The sequence below is a fragment of the Panthera uncia genome, chromosome E3 (assembly GCF_023721935.1).
Source record: "Panthera uncia isolate 11264 chromosome E3, Puncia_PCG_1.0, whole genome shotgun sequence".
In the NCBI taxonomy this organism is placed as follows: Eukaryota; Metazoa; Chordata; class Mammalia; order Carnivora; family Felidae; genus Panthera; species Panthera uncia.
The window spans coordinates 4077342-4099858 of NC_064815.1; the positions used below are offsets into that span (position 1 = coordinate 4077342).

General features: G+C 49.7%; 1 protein-coding gene across 1 annotated transcript in view; it reads right to left on the reverse strand.

Annotated features, from left to right (window-relative positions):
- LOC125928630 (uncharacterized) overlaps positions 1-22517 on the reverse strand; it is a 145845-nt gene that overhangs the window by 45797 nt on the left and 77531 nt on the right. The window contains exons 39-43 of the mRNA XM_049639363.1: positions 21467-21660; positions 10321-10629; positions 9307-9536; positions 9070-9231; positions 8020-8097 (exon numbers count right to left, since the gene is read on the reverse strand). Of these exons, the coding sequence (XP_049495320.1) occupies positions 8020-8097; positions 9070-9231; positions 9307-9536; positions 10321-10629; positions 21467-21660 (973 nt within the window). The remainder of the gene's footprint in view (positions 1-8019; positions 8098-9069; positions 9232-9306; positions 9537-10320; positions 10630-21466; positions 21661-22517) is intronic.

The window sequence follows — 22517 nt, forward strand, 5'->3', positions numbered from 1 at the left end:
GCTCTCCCCGGGAGCTCTGGGAAGGCCAGCTGGTTCGCACGGCAACCCAACAGGTGATTTTACCGGCACACAGCCCGCGGTCCGCCAATTCCACCCCGTGCGTGCTCACCAAAACACAAGCACGAGCGTGCGTGAAGCAGCACTACCCGTAAGAGGCCAAAATTAGACACTCGCGTCCGTAAGGACGGAAAGCAGGGTCTTGAAAGGACACTTGCACATCCACATTCACGGTAGCAGATGCACATTAGCCAAAGGGTGGGACCAAACCGAGGGTCAGCTGACGGATGAAGGACAGACAAAACGTGGTCTATCCACACCATGGGGGGTAATTACTTAGCCTTAGAAAGGAAATTCTTTTTTTCTTTTTTAAGCTTATTTATTTTGAGAGAGAGAGAAAGCAAGCAGGGGAGAGAGAGAAAGAGAGAGAGAGAGAGAGAGAGAGAGAATATTCCACGCAGGCTCCGCATTGAGAGTGCAGAGCTTGACGCGGGGCTCGATCTCAAGAAGTGTAAGATCGTGACCTGAGCCGAGATCAGGAGTCGGACGCTTATCGGACTGAGCCACCCAGGCACTCAACAGAGGAAGGGCATTCTGTCACCTGCAATAACATGGATGAACCCTGAGAACATGATGCTCAGTGAAAAGAGCCGATCACAAAGAGACGTACTGTATGATTCCACCTAGACGAGGTAGGTGGGGTCCTCAGAGACAGAAAGTATGTTGCCAGGGGCTGGCAGGGGAGTCCGTGTGTAATAGAGCCAGGTTGGCAACAGTGTGAGTGTTTTGAAAATCACTGAAATGTGTACTTAAAAATGGTTGAGAAGATAAATTTAAAAAAAAAATTTTAATGTTTATTCACTTATCTTTGAGAGTGTGTGAGCGTGGGGAAGGGACAGAGAGAAACACAGAACCTGAAACAGGCTCCAGGCTCTGAGCTGTCGGCATAGAGCCCAACGTGGGGCTCGAACCCACAAACTGTGAGCTCATGACTTAAGCTGAAGTCAGATGTCCAAGTCACTGAGCCACCCAAGTGCCCCAAGATGGTACAATTTATGTAAATGTTACCACAATAAAAAAAAAATTTAAGACAAAATAAAAATAAGGACATGATTGATGGATACGATGGTCAGTCAAAAGAGGACACCACCCAAAAGCTAACCAGTAGGACGGACGGATGAATCGTGATGTGTGCGCAGCAGGGAATACTATCGAGCAGTGAAAAAGGAAAAAATCAACGAGTGCAGCATGGGCGAATCTCACAAGCTTAACGTTGAACCAAAGGGGCGGACGTGAAGAGGAACATGTGTGTGCTTCCGCAGATGTGACATTCAAGAACTCATGTTTGTGGGGACTCTTGGTGGCGGGTAAGAGGAATGGGGCCAAAGGCGGCTTCTGGGCTCTACTCACATTCTGTGCTTCGAGGTAGGTGGTGGTTGGTTTGTGAAAACTTCACCAAGCTGAGGATTTTCATCTCTGGGCTTTCCTACAGTACTTATGTTGTACTTCAAGAAAACTTGTGAAAAATTTATTTATTAAGTTAATTTGAGAGAGAGAGGAAGTGAGAGAGTGTGCGAGCAGGGGAGGGGCAGAGAGAGAGAGAGAGAGAGAGAGAGAGAGAGAGAGAGAGAATCCCAAGCAGGCTCTACACTATCAGCACAGAGCCCGACGCGGGGCTTGAACTCATGAACCGTGAGATCACGACCTGAACCACAAGAGTCAAGCCACTTCACTGACTGAGCCACCCGAGTGCCCCAAAAGTCTTTTTTAAAGCAAACAAGCAAGAGAAAAGTGGGGGGCCATGAGGCCAGGGGAACTGAAGGCTTTCCTCCAATTATGGGTCCTGATGCTCTCATCCCCTGGGGCCTCTTTGGAGCTAGGAGGGTGGCCGGTGCTTCTCCTCGGGCCCCAGGACCCCTTCCCAGGCCGCCCCAGGCACCCGCTATCCCCGTGCCCTCACCTCGGCAGTCTTGAAGATGAGCAGCGCCCGCAAAGTGCTGTTGTCCACTGCGACCAGCGCCTGGGCGTCCGCAGCCACAGAGCTCACTTCGACGTAGCCGGAGCTGTTGACTCGGCCCAGGACCCCCAGGGCCTGGAGGGGTTTAAAGAGACACAGAAGCAGGGCTCTTCACCAAGACACGGCTCAAAGCAGGCATCGGGAGTCCTAATGCCTCTCCCACGAACCGGCTGCAAAATGGGGTGGGAACTCCTTCCCAGGAGAGGGTTTGTGACTTTGATCAAGTTCTCAAAGGTCCTATGGCTGCAGACACGTCTCACAGGTCCCAGGTCTGTAGCTCTCGGCCATCTGATGAACTTCTCTCTCGGGCCTCCCTCCTCCCCAAACCACCAGGGATCCTATCTTTTTGCAGCCAACGGAACCAAGTCTTACAAGTCAACCTGCCCAAGAGTCTGGCAACCACAGGAGCTGGAGAACTGACTTTTCAGCAGCTCTCCCCCTCTTCCCCTTGCCATCCTCCCACGTGGACCCAAACATCTGCTCCTGACAGAGGAACCTTCCAGAAAACTGGCTGCAAGCAGGAACACAGAGTGTTTCTGGGCTCCTCACCCTAGCGCATGGCAGAAAAAGACACCGCCATTCCCCGGGCCTGCACTGTGCCCCGGGCAGGGCTGGGCAGCCAATGTCTGCTGTTTTATCTGATCCTGAGAGCAGGGGTCTTTAACCCCATTTTGATAAAACTGAGGCTCAGAGAGGAGCCATGATTTGCTCAAGGCCACCCAGAGACAAGGGCACAGAGCCACGATTCAGTCTGGTGCTTCCTGACGTCAAAGGTGGCCTCCCCAGCATGGGCCTTGACACGCCCTGGCCAGACAGGCATTGGGCCCTGTCAACCCCTCCCTCCTCTTGGGAAGGTCTTCCTCCCAGGCCCCTGGGACCCCTTCCCCTTGGGTTTCTCCTCCCCGCTGGCTTGTTTGCGGCACCCGTGGCTGCTTCTTATGCTACGGCTCCTTCTACACCCTCCCCACGGCCACCTGAGTCAGTCTTGTGGCCTTCAGTGGGACCACCGAGAGCCACGGACCTCCAGTCCAGACCACAGCCAACCTCCTGACTCCAAGAGCTGTGCCCAATATCTTCACTTGGGTGTCCAACAGCTCCATCACATTCAATACGTCCAAGATGTGACTGTCAGGGACTCCTCCCACTGTGCTCCCCATCATAGGAAACAGTAGCCCCAGAGCTCTTGTCACACAGGACACAAGCACAGGAGGCGCCCAGACCCCCACCCAGTCCTCTCACAGCCTCTACAAAGGATCCTGAATCTGAGCGTACTTTTTATAAAACAGGAGTCAGCACACTATGTGGCCCATGGGCCAAACTAGCCCACAACTTGCTATTGTAAACAAAGCTTCAGTGAAATACAGTCACGCCTGCTTGTATATATATGTTCTATGGTGTTTTGTGTGACAACCACAAGGCTGAGTGGTTGCTACAGAGGCAGCACAGCCAGCAAAGGTGAAGATATTTACTGTCTGGACTTCCAGAGAAATGGTTTGCTGACCCTGGTCCTAGCAAACGCCCTTTCCTCTCTGGCTCTGCCTCAGGGCCTTTGCACTGGCCATGCCTAGAACACTCGTTCCCCAGATATCCACATGGCTCCTCCCTCTTCTCCTTTAAGAATGTGCTCAAAAGTCATCTGGTCTTCAGGGCCGACCTGGACCAAACTGCAGTATGTGTCCTGTCGTCCTCCCCTCCCCCGTTGCCACTTTCTGCCTCTCTGTAGCCCTTATCACTAAGTAATATACTCTGTAATTCGCTCATGTAGGCTGGGGACTGCCTGTCTCCCCAGGTAGGCATTTACCTCTTCTGGGTGCGTGGCCACATTTCCAGGGCACAGAGTGGGCTCGACAAGTATTTGATGAGTCCCTCCCTCTGGGATTCATTTCCTCTCCCTTGTTTGGCAGGCAGGGGGGGGGGGGAAGGAGAGGAGGGGGGGAGGCAGCCCCTGCCCCACCCCCCGTGACCCTGGGGTCCACTCCTCCCACGCCGCAGCGCCACCTACCTGCAGGGCCTCGCAGGAGCTCTGGGCCAGCACCTGCCACTGCAGCCTGGGGCCCAGGTGCAGCTCCCCACTGCCCTGCAGCTCACAGGCCCCCGCCCGCAGCCGCAGATCCACCCGACGCCCGGACTCCCACCCAAGCTGGGTGGTCAGCAGGGCCTCTGGGGGGACAGCCCGCAGCGCAGGCAGCGTGTGACTCAGCTTCACTCGGAGCGTGGCCTCGGACCGGTGCAAGGCGGCCGCCAAGGTCAGGGAGGCAGTGCGGCCGGCCGACGCGAGGGACCCCGATACGTCTGCTTCCCCATCTGCAGTGCGCAGAGAGCCGCTGAGCTGTGTCCGGGCTGGGAGGCCCAGGCCCTGCCAGACCAGAGGGGGTCAGAGGGAGGTCCCATGTCAGGGGGGAATCTGACCAACCCGTGCTTCCCGCGTCCCCCATTCCAGCAACGGCAAAATCACAACAGAGAAGTATCCACTGGAGAAACTTAGTCCACAACTAGCCTGGTGCTACGTGCTCCCCAAGGACAGCCTCTTTTCATCTGTTCCCAGCCCTGAGTTGGGTCGTCACTATCCCCAAATGACAGATGGGGAAACTGAGGCTCGGAGGCAGAGCACACACCCGGAATCATACAGCTGGTACGTAACAGCACTGAGGTTTGCACGGGGTCTGTCTTTAGGCCGGTCTAATAGGATAGTCACTAGCCGCATGGGGCTGCTTCCATTCAAATTAATATGAAGTAAAAGGAGAAATTTAGTTTCTCCGTCATACTGGTGAGCACAGTTGAAGTGCTCAGGGCCTGCAGCGACTGGCTACTGTTCTGGAAACAAAGGACAGAACTCTTTCATCATCCCAGAGTTCAAGGGCTGGGCCTGCTGGTTCCCATGATGCTTCAGCCTCTCCGTCGTGAGCAACTCGATTAACAGAGACAGAGCATAGACAGACAGGGATGCTGAGAGGACTGGACCCCATCCCTACGCCCAGGAAGCTCCATCGGGAGGTAAGAGACAGGAGATAGAGAGGCCCGCCCCCCGCAGACAAGGACGTCAGTCCTGACTCAGCATCTCCCTTTCCTGAGAGTCGGGCTCCCCTCCCCCAAATATCATAGGACCATTCTCACATCATCTCCTGGCCCAGAGAATGCCCAGCCGGTGGCCTCTAACAGGTTATGAAACCAAGATGTGCCTGTCCCCACTGTTAGCTAAGGCCCCCCCATTTCCTTCCTGCACTCAGAATTTCACTAGAAAAGACAAATTGATCAATTCCAAGTCGGTGGCCCTTCTGTCGCACAGCGCTGAGTGAGTCCCCCCACCCTGTGCCTTGATCTCCCCATCTGTTGAGGGGGAAGGTGAGATTAAAGAGGAACCAAGGGTCAGAGAGAGCATCTGGGAAATAGTGGCTGGGGTCTTGGGAGGCTCCCGGGGCATGAAACCAGCCAGGCTCACGCCTCACGCTGACAGGGGGTCTGGAGGTCCCTCCAGTCACCTCGTGGGCCCCCCATACGCACCTCCAGCAGCGGGCAGCCCGGCTCGGCGGCCAGCGTCCACGTGCTCTGGTTCTCCACGTGCTGCTCCAGCGAGCCCTGCAGCCGGCACGGCCCCAGCTGGAGGGCCAGGGAGCTGTGGGCAGGGGGCCGGGGCTGGGCGGCCAGGCTGATGGCGCTGCTGGGTGGCAGACCCAGGCGGCCCAGCAGGGGCAGGGAGTGGGCCAGGCGCCCGACGACCAAGGTCTGGGGCCCGCAGGTGAGGGCCAGCAGCAGGTGGGCGTCTCCAGGGTCACTTCGAAGGCTTGAGGCCAGATTGACCTCACAAGGGCTCCAGCTCAGGCTGCCCTCGGCGTGCAGGGCCTGTGGGAGGCCTGTTGCCTGGAAATATGGGGAAGTGGCTGGACTTAAGGACAGCTTCAGAAGCCCAGACGGGGGAGCTGGCGATGGGCCTGGGTGGGAAAGGGCAGCGTTGACCCTACGGCCTCAAGTCCACCAGCACCTCCCCCTGCCAAGTGACCGATACCCTGTGTACCCCGTCGACGGACATGGGCTTGAGTTCCGGCTCCACCAATGGCTCCATCTTTCCGAACTTGGAACCTCGGTTAGCCCATCTCTGAATGTAAATGATTTAATACTTGTGAGTTGCTGGCCAGAGCCAGGCGCCTGGAAAGCCTGGCTATTGGAAATTCAGCATCAGCATCAGTGATCGCTGGCTGGAGGGCAGAGGGCCTCAGTAACGTGTTCCATTGGGGCAGACAACATGCCCCACACGGGGGCACCGACCCAAGATGGGTACGAGAGGGGAGTAACTGGGCTCATTCTTCTCTGGGCCCCAGAGCCTGGGACTAGGGATACAAGCGGCCCTTCCTGGTGGGGGTGAGGATTTAAGGAGCACTCAGCACACAATGCTCAATCAACTTCGTCTGTTATTTCTTAATATTCTTATGATTATTCTCAGACCCTTAAGCCTAGGGGTAGGATAAGTGAGCTCATGAGAAAAGAATCAACTCCAGCCCCAGAAAGAAAGGCAATCAGTAGGGCCCTTTGTGAAAGGGGAGACAACTCATTTTGGGCCCCATTTTTTGGCTCAAACCTTTGTAGTCCATGAAACCCCAAAGGCAGAGGACAATGGCAAAAAGACGGAAATTTCTTAGGCTGAGGGCAGAGCCGGGCAGACAGTAAGCAGCTAATAATTTATGGAGGGAGGTGGGAGCCCCGCCAGGGCCCCGCACTGACAGATGGAGAGGTGGCTTACCTCCAGCAAGGGGCAGCGATTCACCAGTGACAGGGTCCAGTTGGTGTGTGTGGTGTTGGCCTCGGGGCTGATGTCCCCACGGGCAGTCAGGGCGCACTGGCCCAGGGCCACCGCCAGCCCGGCCCCGGTGGGTTCGTCTCCCGCCACGGACACTTGGATGTGGTTGTCGGGGGCAACCCCCAGAGCCTCAAGTGGAGGCCATGCGTGCTGGAGGCCGGTGTCCAGATGGATATGGCGGTGGCCGCAGGCTGTGTGGACGTGGGCCCGGGCGAAGGTGTCCCCAGAAGATATCTGAGCCGCCAGACTGGCCGTGCGGGTGTGGACCAGGAGGGAGCCGTTCAAAGACAACACAGCCAGATCCTACCCCCAAGAAAGGCAAGGAGAGGCCCAGCAGGTGTCCCTACAATACCCCACCAAGCGGTGGTTCACCCTCTGCCTGGCCTGGGGGATCAGGGAACCCCCATCCCCTGGGCCACCCCCATCCCTAGCTAACAGGCTCTACTCCTGCAAAGTGCTTCTAACAGCTGAAAATGGCCACCCATGGAGTCATCAAGTTTGGCCTCTAAGAGCATTTCAGGGTCCCTGATGTCCCCCTCCCCATGACACAGAGTAGGGAAGGCAGCCCATCTGTCCAGCCTGTTCAGACCCCTTCAGTCCTGACCCCTTATTCCCTTAGTTAACCCTCTCGCCACCCAGGCCGCTGTGTGACCTTGGCAAAGTGACCAGCTCCTGTGGGAATATGCCAGCACGCAGCCAGGCCGTGGTGGCGGGCCTCGGGAGCAGAAACACCTCTGTCCTCCTCCCCCAGACAGTCCTTGGGGCTACACACCCACCCCTCCCCTGCCAGCAGGCACGGAGCTCAGCCAGGCCAGGCTACCAGCTGCCCACTCGGGGGCCCACAGGGCAGCACTGACCAGGTCTGCAGGCAGCCCCCTGGTTGCATCCAGTTCACCCTGGGTCCAGGAACATAGGGCCCTGTGGCTCAGGACTCCCTGCCACAATGTGCCTGCGACGGAGAGGACCCACCGTCCACCCGTGCCCCAGCCCAGGAGAGCTTGGAGCCACCTAAGCTGGGCTGTGCCCCAGTCCAGCTGTGCATTGTGGGGGACATGGAGGGCTCAGAGGAGGGGACCATGTGGGTCAGCCTGGCAGTGGCCACAGGCCCCTGGGCCATGCTGTGGGCAGTCCTCAGTGCTCAGACAGTGCCAGCCCCCCGGATGCAGACCACCCTCTGCCACCACTACCCGGCAAACGACAGAGACCCAGGTACCTCCAGAGGCTGCTGGGCAAAGTCCCCCCAGCAGAGCCCTGACAGCTGGGCAGGCGAGGCGTCTCCACTACAGTTGACCTGCAGAGACCAGCAGGGTCGGGAGGGGAGCACGCCGACGGCCGCTGCCCGGAAGATGGCAACCGGAGTCGTCTTTACCCAACGCGGGCCCCAGATGGAGCACAGAGATCCAGCCCAACCCCATCGCCCTTCATGGAAGCCTCTCTGGGAAAATAACCCCGATAGAGAGGTTTGTGCAGAAACCCGGCCCTACCCCACAGCATCATCATTAAACCAAAGGAACCAGAGCTCAGGTCCTCACACGGCCTCCGTGTGCCAGGTTCTACCTGGTTCCTCATCCGATCCTTAAGGAAACCACAAGAGGTGGGAATGGTCAGCAGTCCCACTGTGCAGATTAGGACGCTGAGGCACAGAGAGTAAGCAAGTTGCCCCAAGTCACACAAAGGGGAGGTGAGGAAACAGTGTGGCTTTAGCCACTCGCCCTGATTGCCGGCCCCACCTCCCGCACTCTGTAGATGGTTTAGCCACCCCTGTGCCGCCACAGACGAGGCTTCCTGCTTCTCATCCTTGAGAATAACGCAGAGGTCAGCTACGTTTGCTGCCCCTTCTTCAGTGTTCAAGGTCTTTCCTGGAGGGGCAGGTGCACGGCCAAAAGACTCGCTGGTGGCCAGGGTGTGGGCGGTTGGAACTTTACCAGAGGGGACCAGAGTGCCTCCAACGTGGCTCCCTCAATTAGGGTACTTCCAATTACGGTGGGGGCGCCTGGGGGTCAACAGGACCACAGGACAGGTGGAGGAGAGGACGGGTGGAGGAGAGGACGGGTGGACAGGAGAGGAAGAGTTCAACACAGGGTGTGGCGGACGGAAGGGAGAATGCGGAGTTGCTGGGAGGGAAGATGGGGGGGGGGCGAGAGGAGGGGCCAAGGTGGCAGGGGCAGGGCGGCGGGGCGGGATCCGGGTAGGGGCCCGGCAGGTGGCAGGAGTCCCGCGGGTGACCTAAGAAGTGGGCGAGGCGAGGTGGCCGGTCGCTCACCTGGAGCCACGTGGGCACGGTGCCCAGGAGCGCCGAGAGGCCATGGTGCAGCTCGAGGACCAGGCCCCCGTGGCCAGGCTGTCGCCTCACCTCCAGGGCCACATGGAGCTGCTCGCCGTCCACACTCGCCGTCAGCCCAGCCGCCACAGGGTGTCCCGCGCTCTGGGCAGAAGCGAAGCCGTGTGTGTCCCTGGGACCCGCTACCCCCGGGGCCCCCGTGCCCAGCCCCCCACCCACCTGGAAGTGTCCACGGCCATCCACGGAGAACGGGAGGCCCCAGCGCCTGAGGCCGGGCACCGTGTGGGCCAGGCTGGCGCGGAGCAGGTGACCCGGGGCGCCGGGGGCCAGGCCGTCCAGGCCAAGCGCTGTGTCCAGCTGGGCCCGTGCACTCCGCACCATAAAGCTCGTGGAGAGGTTGGAAGCCACGTGGGTGTGTGACAGGACCATTTCCACCTCCGAGGGGAGTCCTGGAGGCGGAAGGAACCACAGAGATGACTGAGCCCAGTCTACCCTCCACAGGAGCCCGAAGGGGGTAAGGGAGTGGGCTGCCGTCAGCCCAGCTTCTGTCTGCAGCGTCCCCAGGCCCTGGGGCAACCTCGGGCCTCTCAGGTCCCACTTCCCCCAACATACCAGGTGGAACCATATGAAACTGTCAACATTCAACACTTTCTGATCCATACAAGTGGTGATTTCACCAGGGAACACCTCTGCCACACTCAGCAAGTGACAGGCCTGGTGTCCCCTTCACACTTCCAACCCTTCAGGGACAGGGACTGGCTCTCAGAAAGCAGGAGGAGAACAGAGGGGGTCTGATCTCTCATTCTCCCCTAGCTGCCACACTCTGAGCCCCTCTAGGCCTTACTCAAGTGTCCCCAAGAAGCTAGAGCTGGGGGTGTCCTATTTCCTAACTGTGGTACAGGAGCACATCCTTGAGGCCCCACTAGACCAGCTTTCAAGACGGAGAAGCTGGAGGGGAGGTGGTGGGATGGGCAGTCCTGGGGGAAGGGCCACCGGAATGGGAAGGACGTCAATACTCAGTAGCAACTGATGTCCCTGCACTGTGTGTTCTGGGTGAATAACACACAGCCCAAGGAAGACAGCAGCACTGGGAGAAGCTGGCAGGGGAAGGAAATACAGCTGGAAGGTGGATGTGGGGACTAGAGGCTCCATTCTGTCTCCTACCCCTTGGCTTCAGGACCTGGACATCTCTGGGGAGGGAGGGAGGCATCTGGCCCTGTCCACCCCTCCTACCTGCTTCACTCAGGGTGCTGATGTTGTGACTCAGGCTGCCCGAGAGCCGGCCATGCCCAGGGCCCCAGGCGCAGACCCCACCCAGAGCCAGGCTGGCTGCATCGGCACGGAAGTTGGCCTGGCCCCCCAGGCTCCCCGTTTGGGCCTGCAGCCGCCCTCTCAGCCAGAGCTCTCTTGGCAAGGCGCGGGTGCCGTTCTGGGCGAGGATGCAGGTGACGCTGTGCATGCTGGTGCTGTTCCCTGCGTTCTCATGCTTGTCCCGCAGGAGGAAACCCAGCACAGCTGAGTCAGCAGTGACCCTGATGGTACCTGTAGAGGATGGCAGAGAAGTTGCACAGAGCAGGGGACTGGGCTGCTCTGGGCAGGAGGGAAGAGAATCCCGGGGTAGAACAAGTTCCTAGATCCATGATGTAATTCTAACTCTTGCCACAGGGGGAACATCTGGGAAACGGACCAAATTAGAACAGCTCCCTCCCAGGAGGCTCTGAGGACCAAGCAAGCTACGAGCTAATTCACAAACAAAAGGGCTTTGGCAAAAACAAAGAGAAACAAACAAACATACCTAATAAGGGACGTCAGTTAATACCAGTGCTCAATTCCTGTTCTACAGAACCACAGACCACAGTGAAAGAACAGCCCCATTCTAGACACAACAAAACTGAGATCCAGCAAGGCTTGAGGGATCCAACCTTGAATTCCAGGGATAGACAAACTGCTCGGAGATCTCTTCCATCCAGAAAAGACTCCACACCTTTGGGCCAGTCCGTGCCCATATATAACTCACACAAGAGGGGAATCTTGCTGTTATCAGAACCATTTACATCTACTGCCCCCGCCCAGTTTCATTGTCCAAATGCCCATAACACCTCCCCTCCTGTCATTCAAAGTTGGACTCACACGTTACCACCTCCAGGAAGGAGGCCCTTCTTCACCCCTGGGCTGGTTTAAACACCCCTGTTCTGTGCTTCCAGACAGAGAGCTCATGCAAATCTCAATCAGATTACAGAGTACACAACATTTTCCACACAGACAGAACTTTCTGACATAAACTGCCAATTATGCTCATAAATTCCTTATGTTGTAGGGTCCTATGTTACCATATCCTACAGGGTATTAACCAGTTAATCATGGATAACCAGAGTAAAACTTCACTAGATTATGATGAAGATATAATGAAATATTGTTGATGAGACAAGAATGGACCCCCACACAGAGTGGATTGATTTTCAACAAAGGTACAAAGCTAATTCAACAGAGAAAGGATGATCTTTTTATTTTTTTTATTTATTCTTTATAGAGAGAGAGAGAAAGAGAGAGAGGGGGCACGCATGAGTGGAGGAGGGATAGAGGGAAAGAGAGAATACCAAGCAGGCTCCACGCCTGGCACAGAGCCTGATGTGGGGCTCGACCTCACGATCCCAGGATCATGACCTGAGGCAAAATCAAGCATTGGAAGTTCAATCGACTGAGCCACCCAGGAACCCCAGGATGGTCTTTTTAATAAATGTGAAATGACTGAAAATCCACAAGTAAAAAACTACCTCAACCCTTACCTGATCATATACACAAATTAATTCAAAATTAACCACAAACCCAAATTTAAACACTAAAACCATAAAGCTTCTAAGAAAAAATAAAAATGATGTGGCTTCAGGTTTAGTAAATAAAGATTTTGTACACAACCACAAAAGCATTATCCATAAAAGAAAAAAAAATAATCAACTGGAATTGATCAAAATTCAAAACTTGTGCTCTTTTTTTTTTATTAAAAATTTTTTTTTAACATTTATTTATTTTTGAGACAGAGAGAGACAGAGCATGAACGGGGGAGGGTCAGAGAGAGGGAGACACAGAATCTGAAACAGGCTCCAGGCTCTGAGCTGTCAGCACAGAGCCTGACGCAGGGCTCAAACTCACAGACCGCGAGATCATGACCTGAGCCGAAGTCGGCCGCCCAACCGACTGAGCCACCCAGGCGCCCCAAAACTTGTGCTCTTTAAAAGACAAGAATTAATGAATCAAAGAATGAAAAAGCAAGCCACAGACTGGGAGAAGTTATTTTCAAAACACACATCTTACACAGGACTTGTGTAAATAACTCCAAATTCAATTTGGGAATTCAAGAAAACAACTCAATTTCAAAAAAATTTTTTTTAATATTTAAGAGACAGACAGAGTTTAGGTGGGGAAGGGGCAGAGAGAGAGAGAGAGGGAGATACAGAATTCAAAGCAGGCTCCAGGCTCTGAGCTGTCAGCACAGTGGGGCTTGAACCCACCAGTTGTGAGATCATGACCTGAGCCAAAGTCAGACACTTAAGTGACTTAGCCACCCAGGCGCCCCAACAACTCAGTGTTTGAAATGGACCAAAGGTTTAAATAGACACTTCGCTCACAAAAATTCCTAAGTAGTGTATAAACCTATGACAAGATGTTCAACAAAATCAGTACTTAGGAAAATGCAAATTTATTTATTTATTTATTTATTTATTTATGTATTTATTTATTTATTTTTCAATTTGAGGGAGAAAGAGAAAGAACGTGTGCGGGCATGAGCAGGGGAGAGGGGTGGAAAAAGAGAGTAAGAGAGTCCCAAGCAGGCTCCACGCTCAGTGCAGAGCCCAACATGGGGCTCAATCCCACGACCCTGGGATTATGACCTGAGCTGGGATCAAGAGTCAGATGCTCAACCAACTGAGCTACCCAGATTCCCCCAGAAAACGCCAATTTAAACCACAATGAGATTCCATCACCAATCAACACTGAAAACCCCCAAACCAAAAATGTGCGACACCAACTGCAAAAGCAAGGACACAGAGCAGCTAGGACCGTCACAGCGCTGGCGGGAACGTGAAATGGTACGCCCACGCTGGAAGCGGTCCGGCATTTTCCTCCAGAGTTCGACACGTACTTGCCTTACAATCCAGCAAGCCTACTCAAGACAAATGAAACCATATGGTCCCTCAAAAACCTGTAGGCCAATGATTATAGTGGCTTTATTCATAATTGGAAAATCCAAAAAAAAAAATTGGACAATACTGAAACCAACCCAAATGCCCTTCAACTGTGAACAGATAATCTGCTGGATATCAGCACCATGGAATACTACTCAGCAAAGAAAAGGAATAACGTGCTGATTCGTGCAACAACTTGGATGAATCTCGACCACATTCTGTTGGGCGGAAGACGCCATACTCAACAGTTCACATACTGTTTCAATTCATGTCACATTATACAAAAGCCAAGGCTATAAGGGACAGACCGCAGCTCAGGGGTTGCCGGGGTAGGGGTGGGGGGATGGTTAGGGAAGAGGCTGACCACAGTGGACCTTTGAGGGAAGATGTTAACTGTCCTGTACCCAGACTGTGTTGGGAGGTACATAACTTTGTGAGCTTAACAAAACGTAAAAGGTTTTCCCCTATATGTAAATTACACTCCAAGAAATTTTCTGTCAATAGTTGCCTTCAAAAATGAAGTAACAAGTGTTACATGTTAAGAGATGGAGAGATCATCAGTGTAACTCAAAGTAAACTCAACACAAGTAGTTCTCTGGGACATGTTTTATTTGATTGTGTTTAAAATTTTTTTTTTAATTTTATGTTTATTTTTGAGACAGACAGACAGAGACAGAGATAGACTGCGAGCAGGGGAGGGGCGCAGAGACAGGGAGACACAGATCCAAAGCAGGCTCCAGGCTCTAAGCTGTCAGCACAGAGCCCGATGCAGGGATCAAACTCATCAACTGTGAGATCATGACCTGAGCCAGAGTCGGACGCTTAACCAACTGAGCCACCCAGGCGACCCATGTGTTTAAAAATTGTTTCGACCTATGTCATTTTATTATGAAATTTGGTTGGGGCACATTTAACCAATTTGGGATTAGGGGGGTCAGTGCTAATGTTACTACCAGACTAGAGAATGGCACCCACGTCTTAGGGGTCAGGGCAGAATCTTCAGGTTCTGAAACACTGGGCCCTGGACAGATGTCCAGCTAGGGCGCTGTGGTCAGGGATGCTTGGGCAAAGGGTCCCTTTTTGTGTCATTCTGGCTTTGAGAACCTTGTTAATGTTTCACACGATCAAAAACCAAACACATAAAATCAATAAGGATAGGGGAAACCTAAAAATGGAATACAAACAGGAACCAGCGAACCCCACTGCATTTCAAATGATTAACAGAATCACACGGGGGTGGCAGGGGGATTAAATGTGAACATCGTGGTTGGATTTAGGCCTCCAATAACTACTTGGATGAACTCCAACCACATTATGTTCAGGCCAATGACCAAAAAAAAAAAAAAATTCTCATCAAATACTGAATTCTAGTTAATAGGGTTTCCTTTCACAGAGGTACAGGTTAGTGACTCTGAAACTACTTTCTGTGTATTGTAGGGCTGAGCAAATGAGTAATCCACTGTGGGTGGTTAGAGCCAGGTTTCTTTCTGTTGGAGAAAGGATGAGAAGGGTGAAAAGGGAAAACATGAGAATGAGCCTTTTGATGATAAAATGAAATTGAGGACATCAATGTGAATGAATGGTTTTAAACTTACCTATCTGTAGAAAGATACAGAAATGTGTGTGTGTGTGTGTGTGCGTGCGCACACGTCTATTTTCCAGGTCCGTCCATTGAGAAAGTCTAGGACTGATAGTTCAGTAGGAATAAACACACCTAGCACTCAGCTCTTAGTTTCTACATATTATTTTGCATTAAAAGGAACCAAGGATTCTTGGAGAAATGGCTTATTTCACGTGAGGGAAAATGTAAAATGAGACAAACATCTTTTGGGTCATAAAGGAAGGGAGTGCTCAAAGAATATGGAAACACATCAAAAAGACACACCATGGGGCACATGGGTGGCTCAGTTAACCGTCTAACTTCGGCTCAGGTCACGATCTCACGGTCCATGAGTTCAAGTTCTGTGTCAGGCTCTGTGCTGACAACTAAGCCTGGAGCCTGCTTCAGATTCTGTGTTTCCCTCTCTCTCTGCCCCTCCCCCGCTCATGTTCTCTCTCTCTCTCTCTCTCTCTCTCTCAAAAATATACATTAAAAAAAAGAAAAAAAGATATATGATGGGGCTCCGGGGTAGCACAGCTGGTTAAGAGTCCAATTTTTAAATTTGTTTTAATGTTTATTTTTGAAACAGAGAGAGACAGAGACAGAAAGTGCAAGTGGGGGAGGGGCAGAGAGAAAGAAGGAAACACAGAATCCGAAGCAGGCTCTAGGCTCTGAATTGTCAGTACACAGCCTGACGTGGGGCTCGAACCCATGAACTGGGAGACCATGACCTGAGCTGAAATTGGGTGTTCAACCGACTGAGCCACCCAGGCGCCCCAAGAGTTGACTCTTAATTTCAGCTCAGGTCATGATCTCACAGCTCCTAAGATCAAACCATGTATTGGGCTGTATGCTGACAGTGTGGAGGCTGCTTGAGATTCTGTCTCTCCCTCTCTCTACCCCTCCCCTACTTGTGCCAATGCTCGCTCTCTCTCTCTCTCTCTCTCTCTCTCTCCCTCTCAAAATAAATAAATAAAATAAACATTTAAATAAAAGACAAATGAGTAGTATCATTTCTATTAACGGTGGGGAGCTTAACCGGACCAGCCCTCCCAAGGTAACAATTGCAAATTCTGGGCAAAATGAAAAAACAGCAGCTATCTGAAAGTGACAGGAGAGTAGCCACAAATAGGCAGACCGTGGGTGGGACTTAGCACTGGAGGAAATCACCAGCACTAAACGGGCTGTATGTTTTCACTCTAACACCATGAAGGTGGACAACATTTGAACAGCAATCTGCACTCTAAGTGATTAGGGAATCTGAGAACAGAGGTCCAACCGGCAACAACAAATGGCAAGTAAAGTGGGAAATTCTGGAGGAAGCCACCCAGGGGAAACCCTAAATTCTACCTGCAAACTTCCTATCTTTGCTGATCCCCTGAACTTCACAAGAGCGGAAAAGACCCCAAGCAGCCCAGCAAAAATAAGAGAAATGAACTGATTTCAGCTGCATCCCACCAGAGGGGAGACAGTTTGGGTTCTGAATCTACCCAACTTAACTGTCAGCTAAAATAAGAAAAAAACAGGGGTGCCTGGGTGGTGGCTCAGTCAGTTGAGGGTCCAACTTCGGCTCAGGGCATGATCTCGTGGTTCATGACTTCAAGCCCCACTTGAGTTCTCAGCTATTGGCACAGAACCTGGAGCCTGCTTCAGACTCACTGTCTCCCTCTCTCTCTGTGCCTACCCCACTCACTCTTTGTCTCTCTCTCAAAAATAAATAAACATTAAAAAAATAAAATAAATAAAACAAAATAAAATAAAATAAAATAAAATAAAATAAAATAAAATATAGTAAGAAAAAAAAAACAAAGCCCACAAACAAAAACACTCTTCAGAGAAATAAAAAAGAATTCATGTCTCTATATCATTGAAAATGTCCAGAATACAATCTCAAGTTGCTACACATACAAAGAAGCAGGACAAGGATTTTAGCAGACAAGGATTTTAGAACAGGTCTTATAACGATGCTCAAGAATATAAAGAAAATTTTAAAAAGAATATAAGGAAAATATTCTTGTATTAAATGAACTGATAGGAAATCTCAGCTGTAAAATGGAAATTTTCTTTTTTAAATCCTGATGGTGACTCTAGAACAAAAAATGCAAAATATGAGATTAAAAAATGTATTGGAGCATCTTACAATTTTTGTCATGTGGCGTTTGGAGAAGACAGAAGAAAAAGTCATTGAGCTGGAAGACAGATCAATAGACATCTGAAGAAAAAAAAAAGGAAAAATGACTAAAAAAAAAAAATCAGGAGAGCTTCAGAGACCTAGAAACAGTATCAAAAGTTCTAAAATTTATCAATTGGAAATCCCAAGGAGGAGAGGAAAGAGAAAATGGGACAGGAAAAATCTCTGAAGAAATAATTTTCCAAATGTGAAGATTTCCTAGATGTGTTCAGAGATATGCATACAGGGGTGCTCAGCGGCCCTGGGTGGCTCAGTTGGCTGACCATCCAACTCTTGATCTCAGCTAAGGTCATTATCCCAGGGTCATTGAATCGAGCCCTGCGTCAGGTTCCACGCTTGAGTGTGGAGTCTGCTTAAGATTCTCTCTCTCTGCCCCTCTGCCCCTCTCCCCTGCTCCCTTTCTCTCTCTCTAAAATAATAAAAACTAAGACATGCATCTACAAAATATCCTTCAAGAAAAAAGGAAGAACAACATTTTCAGACAAATCAAAATCAAGAGGGTTCATGGCTACTTAGCTTGCCTTCCAAGAAATGCTAAAGGTGGTTCTTTAAACAATTATTTAAAGTTTATTTATTTTAAGGGGCGCCTGGGTGGCTCAGTCGGTTAAGCGTCCGACTTCGGCTCAGGTCACGATCTCGCGGTCCATGAGTTCGAGCCCCGCGTCAGGCTCTGGGCTGATGGCTCAGAGCCTGGAGCCTGTTTCCGATTCTTTGTCTCCCTCTCTCTCTGCCCCTCCCCCATTCATGCTCTGTCTCTCTCTGTCCCAAAAATAAATAAAAAACGTTGAAAAAAAAATTAAAAAAAAAAGTTTATTTATTTTAAGACAGAGAAACAGAGCACGAGCGGGGAGGGGCAGAGAAAGAGGGATAGAAAATCTCAAGCAGGCTCCACAGTGTCGATGAAGAGCCTGATGTGGGGCTCGAACCCACAAACCGCGAGATCATGACCTGAGCTGAAATCAAGAGTCAGACGCTTGACGGACTGAGCCACCTGGGTGCCCCCAAAGGTGGTTCTTTAAAATGACAGGAAATGATACCAGGAAAAGGTTTTGATCTTTAGGAAGGAAGGAAGAATGCTAAAAATGATGAACACATGTGCAAATACAAAAGCCATTTTATTTCTCTTAACGCCTTTCAAGTCAACACGACTGAAGCAAAAATTATAATACTGTGTTGTTGGTTTATAGCGTATGTAGATGTAAAAGAGAGGGCAACTATGGCAGAAAGGGTGGGGGGATCAAAGTCTAGGTTCTTAAAACTGATGTGACCTGCTCCAAAACAAATGCTAAGCAGAATGTTAAATAATATAAAGAAACAGAAGTTTAAAGGGCAGTAGATAAATTAAAGCTGAGTTCTATTTTTTTTTTAATTTTTCCAAAAGAAGGCAAGAAAAGAACAGAGGAACAATAAATATGAGAATAAAGGAAACAAGTAGCAAAAGGGTAGACATAAATTCAACTATAGCTATAATCACATTAAACATCAACTGACTAACTAGTATAATTAAAAGGCAGAGATTGTCAAACTAGACATAAAAGCAAAATCCAGGGGCACCTGGGTGGCTCAGGTGATTAAGCATCCAAATGATTTCAGTTCAGGTCATGATCTCAGGGTCATGAGACTGAGCCCTATGTCAGGCTCTGCACTGTGTTTAAGATTCTCTCCCTCTGCCCCTCCTGTTTGTGCTCTCTCTCGCTCTCAAAAAAAAAAAAAAAAAAAAAAAAGCAAAATCCAACTATATGTGGCCTACAAGAAATTTACCTCAAATATAAGGAAACAGATATGTTTAAAGTAAAAAGGTGACAAAATACATACAACGTAAATGCTAATAAAAAAGAGTGGCTACCTTAATGGCAGACAAAACAGACTTCCAAAAAAAGAGTCAGATGAGAGAGAGACAGCATATGTCACAATAAATGGGTTGATTCGTCAAGAAAGAATAATCATCATAAATGCTCATGCACCTAATACCAGCATGTCAACATGCATGAAGAAAAATGGGCAGAATCGAAGGAAGAAATAGAGAAATCCGTCATCACAGCTGTAGAGTTTAACACCCTCCTCTCATTAATGATACAGTAACAGGACAAAAAGAAAATCAGTGAGCGGCACCTGGGTGGCTCAGTCGGTTAAGAGTACTACTTTGGCTGAGGTCACGATCTCATGGTTTGTGAGTTCAAGCCCGGCAATGGGCTCTGTGCTGACAGCTCTGAGCCTGGAGCCTGCTTCAGATTCTGTGTCCCCCTCTTTCTCTGCCCCTCCCTGCTTGTGCTCTGTCTCTCAAAAATAAATAAACCTTTAAAAATAATTTTAAACAAAATCAGTGAGGCTATAGATCAACCAAGCATTTGACCTAACTGACCTTTGTAGAACATTACATCCGACAACAGCAGGATACAAATTCCTGTTCAGTGCATAAGGTATGTTACCACACAGATTATATATTAGCTTGTAAAACAAGTCACAACAAATTTTAAAAGACTGACCCTTGGACCACAATGAAAAGAAATATTAAAAAGCTACCTAGAAAATATTCAAATATTTGGAAATTAAGCAACATACTTCTAAATAGTCCACAGGTCAAAAGAAAAAATCATAAGAGAAACATGAAAATATTTCAAAATGAATAATAATGAAAACACACAACACCAAAATTTGTGGCAAGCAGCTCACAGAATCCTGAGAGGCAAATATATAGTTTTATATACTTCCATTAGAAAAGAAAATCTAAAAATCAATGGCTTGAAAGTCCACCTTAATAAAATAGAGTAAATCCAAACTGAGGGTAAGAAAAGAAAGGGCACAGACAAGAGCTGGAATCAATGAAATCGGAAGGAGACAACCAGAGAGAAAACAAAACCAAATATTGCTTGAGGAGATAAAAATTGATGTAATCCTAGCTAGACTGATAAAAGAGAGGAAAACAAGTAACGACTAGCAGGAATGAAAGAAGGAACATACTATATATAGATGCTACGTATATTGAAAGGATAATAATAGATACAATGAATAACTTTATGCCAATAAACTTGACAACTTAGTTGAGACGGACAAATCCCCTGACAAGGGTAACTTTCAAACTGACACAAGATGAAAGAGAAAATCTCAATAGCTTTACATCTATCCATTTTCCAAAAAAACTTTTCCACAAAGAAAATTCCAGATCATGGGTAGAGTCCATCAGACACTTAGAGGAGCATGAATACCAATCTTATACAAACTCTTCTGGATAATAAAAGGAGGAAATGCTCCCATGACCTGTTTTATGAGCTCAGCACACAAAGGAAAAAAACAGTCCTCTTAACAGTGGAGAAACTTGGCAGACACTGTGTTCATCAAATGACCAAAGCTAACGCCACCAATACTGGGACACAGGGCAGCGTCTGGGTGGCACAGTGGGTTAAGCGTCCTGCTCTTGATTTCGGCTCAGGTCATAATCTCGCAGTTCATGAGTTTCAGTTCCACATTGGGCTCTGTGCTGACATTATGGAGCCTGCTTAGGATTCTCTCTCTCTCCTGCTCTCTTTGCCCTGCTCGCTCTCGCGCTCTCCCTCTCTCCCCCTCCCTCCCTCTCTAAATAAATAAATAAATAAATAAATAAATAAATAAATAACTTTTAAAAATTCTGGGACATACTGATATTAGGTAACTTGCTTGAAAGTAGTCACGAGGAAGCATCAGATAAGCCCCAAAATGACTTCCCTATATCCTTCAAAAATGTAAAATACCATGAAAGGGAAAGGAATACTCTATGTCTTCTGATTTTGATAGTTGCATTGTAGGATGTAGGAGAATATCTTCACGTGTAACGAAAAAAACACTGCACTATTTAGGAGTAAAGAATTATCATGTCTGCAACTTAGTCAAACACAGCTCAGGAATCAAGTGTATTTTTATACACAAATAAAAATGTCACAGACACACTTATATATGTGTGTATAGAGAGAGAGACAAAGAGGTAAAGAAGAATGATAAAGTAATTGTGGTAAAATGTCGGTAATTGGTGAAGCTGGGTAAAGGGTGTAGGGCATTATTTGTGCTATTCTTGCCACTTTTCTGCAAGTCCGAAATTTTGTCAAAATTAAAAGTATTAGAAAAAAAATATGCTTGGGGAACACTGCTCCCAACCCTTCCTCCTGGATTTTTCTAATGTCCATTAGTACATAAAAGGCTGTGACAAGTCCTGCATAAGGAAACCTACTTGGTGTTTCGTTACAAGATTCACCTCGTCGACGAGGTGTTAATTTCTGACAAAGGGGTGTTGTCAGTATGTGAGATGCTGAAACAGAGTATACGTGGGCTTCAAAACCTGTAGGATTTAATCTACCCTGTATGTATTTCCACAGAAAGGGCTTTTCTCCAAGACCCCCACTGCCCCTGCCCCATGGCGTTCCCCAGGCTCACCCTCTCTGAATGTCTCCTTCTGCTTCAACACGCCCTTGAGGGTCAGGAGGTGGGGCACAGCTGGCCAGCCAGCCACCGTGTGGTGCGCTTGGCTCTGCAGGGTCAGGACCTGGCCTCCCCTCTGCTCCGCCGAAGCCTTGAGAACAAGCTGTGCTGTGCTCTGGTCCACCAGCACCTTGTACAACAGCCAAACCCTAGAAAGGAACGTGATGGGAATAAAGGCAGTCCCTACACTGCGGGCAGACCGTGGAAGGCGGGTCCCTGCACCCCACCGTCCAGACCCCCCACAGGACTGCTTCTATCGGGCTCTCAGCCCATGGAGACGCAGTCTAACAGCAGCTAAGATCATAGGCTTTGCGGTCAGCCAAACCTGGATCTGAATCTCAGTGCTGCTGCTCACTAACTGTGGCCTTGGACAACGACAGAACCTCTCTGAGCCTCAGTTTCTTCTATTGCCAAGTGGAGGATAAAAAAGAACCACTGACACTGAGTGGATATTACTGATATTTTATCTATGCATCATATGATACTGAACAATGAGAAAATAAACAGCTTCAAGAAGCCTGGTGTTAAACTTCCTAGAGTGCTGGCGCAGGGGACGTGCTTCCTACTGTCCACATAGGATGCTCTATTGTAAGACACCATGGGAGGCACCTCTCTTGGGGATCAACGGTGCAAACCACACAGTTTTGAATGTGTGTGTTTCCCTACAGCCTTTGCAAGTAATGCCACCGGTTGGTTTCTCTTTTTGCATTGGCTACTAGGATGCTTAAAGCCAAATCTTAAGCTGGACTCCAGCCAACGTAGAAGATCTCGTGGCCTGCATTTTGTTTCCTAAAGCCACTTTGAGCACCTTCCTATTTTCCCCAGTTTTCTTTTCCCTTCATGCTAATTTCCTCATGTGTTTTGAAAAATCTAGGACAAAAATTGGGAAACTATGGGCCTGTGGGCCAAAACCAGCCCACCATCTGTTTTGTAAATAAAGTTTTATCGGAACACAGCCGCACCCATTCATCCCCATATCAGCTAAGATACCTCTGGGCTACAAGAG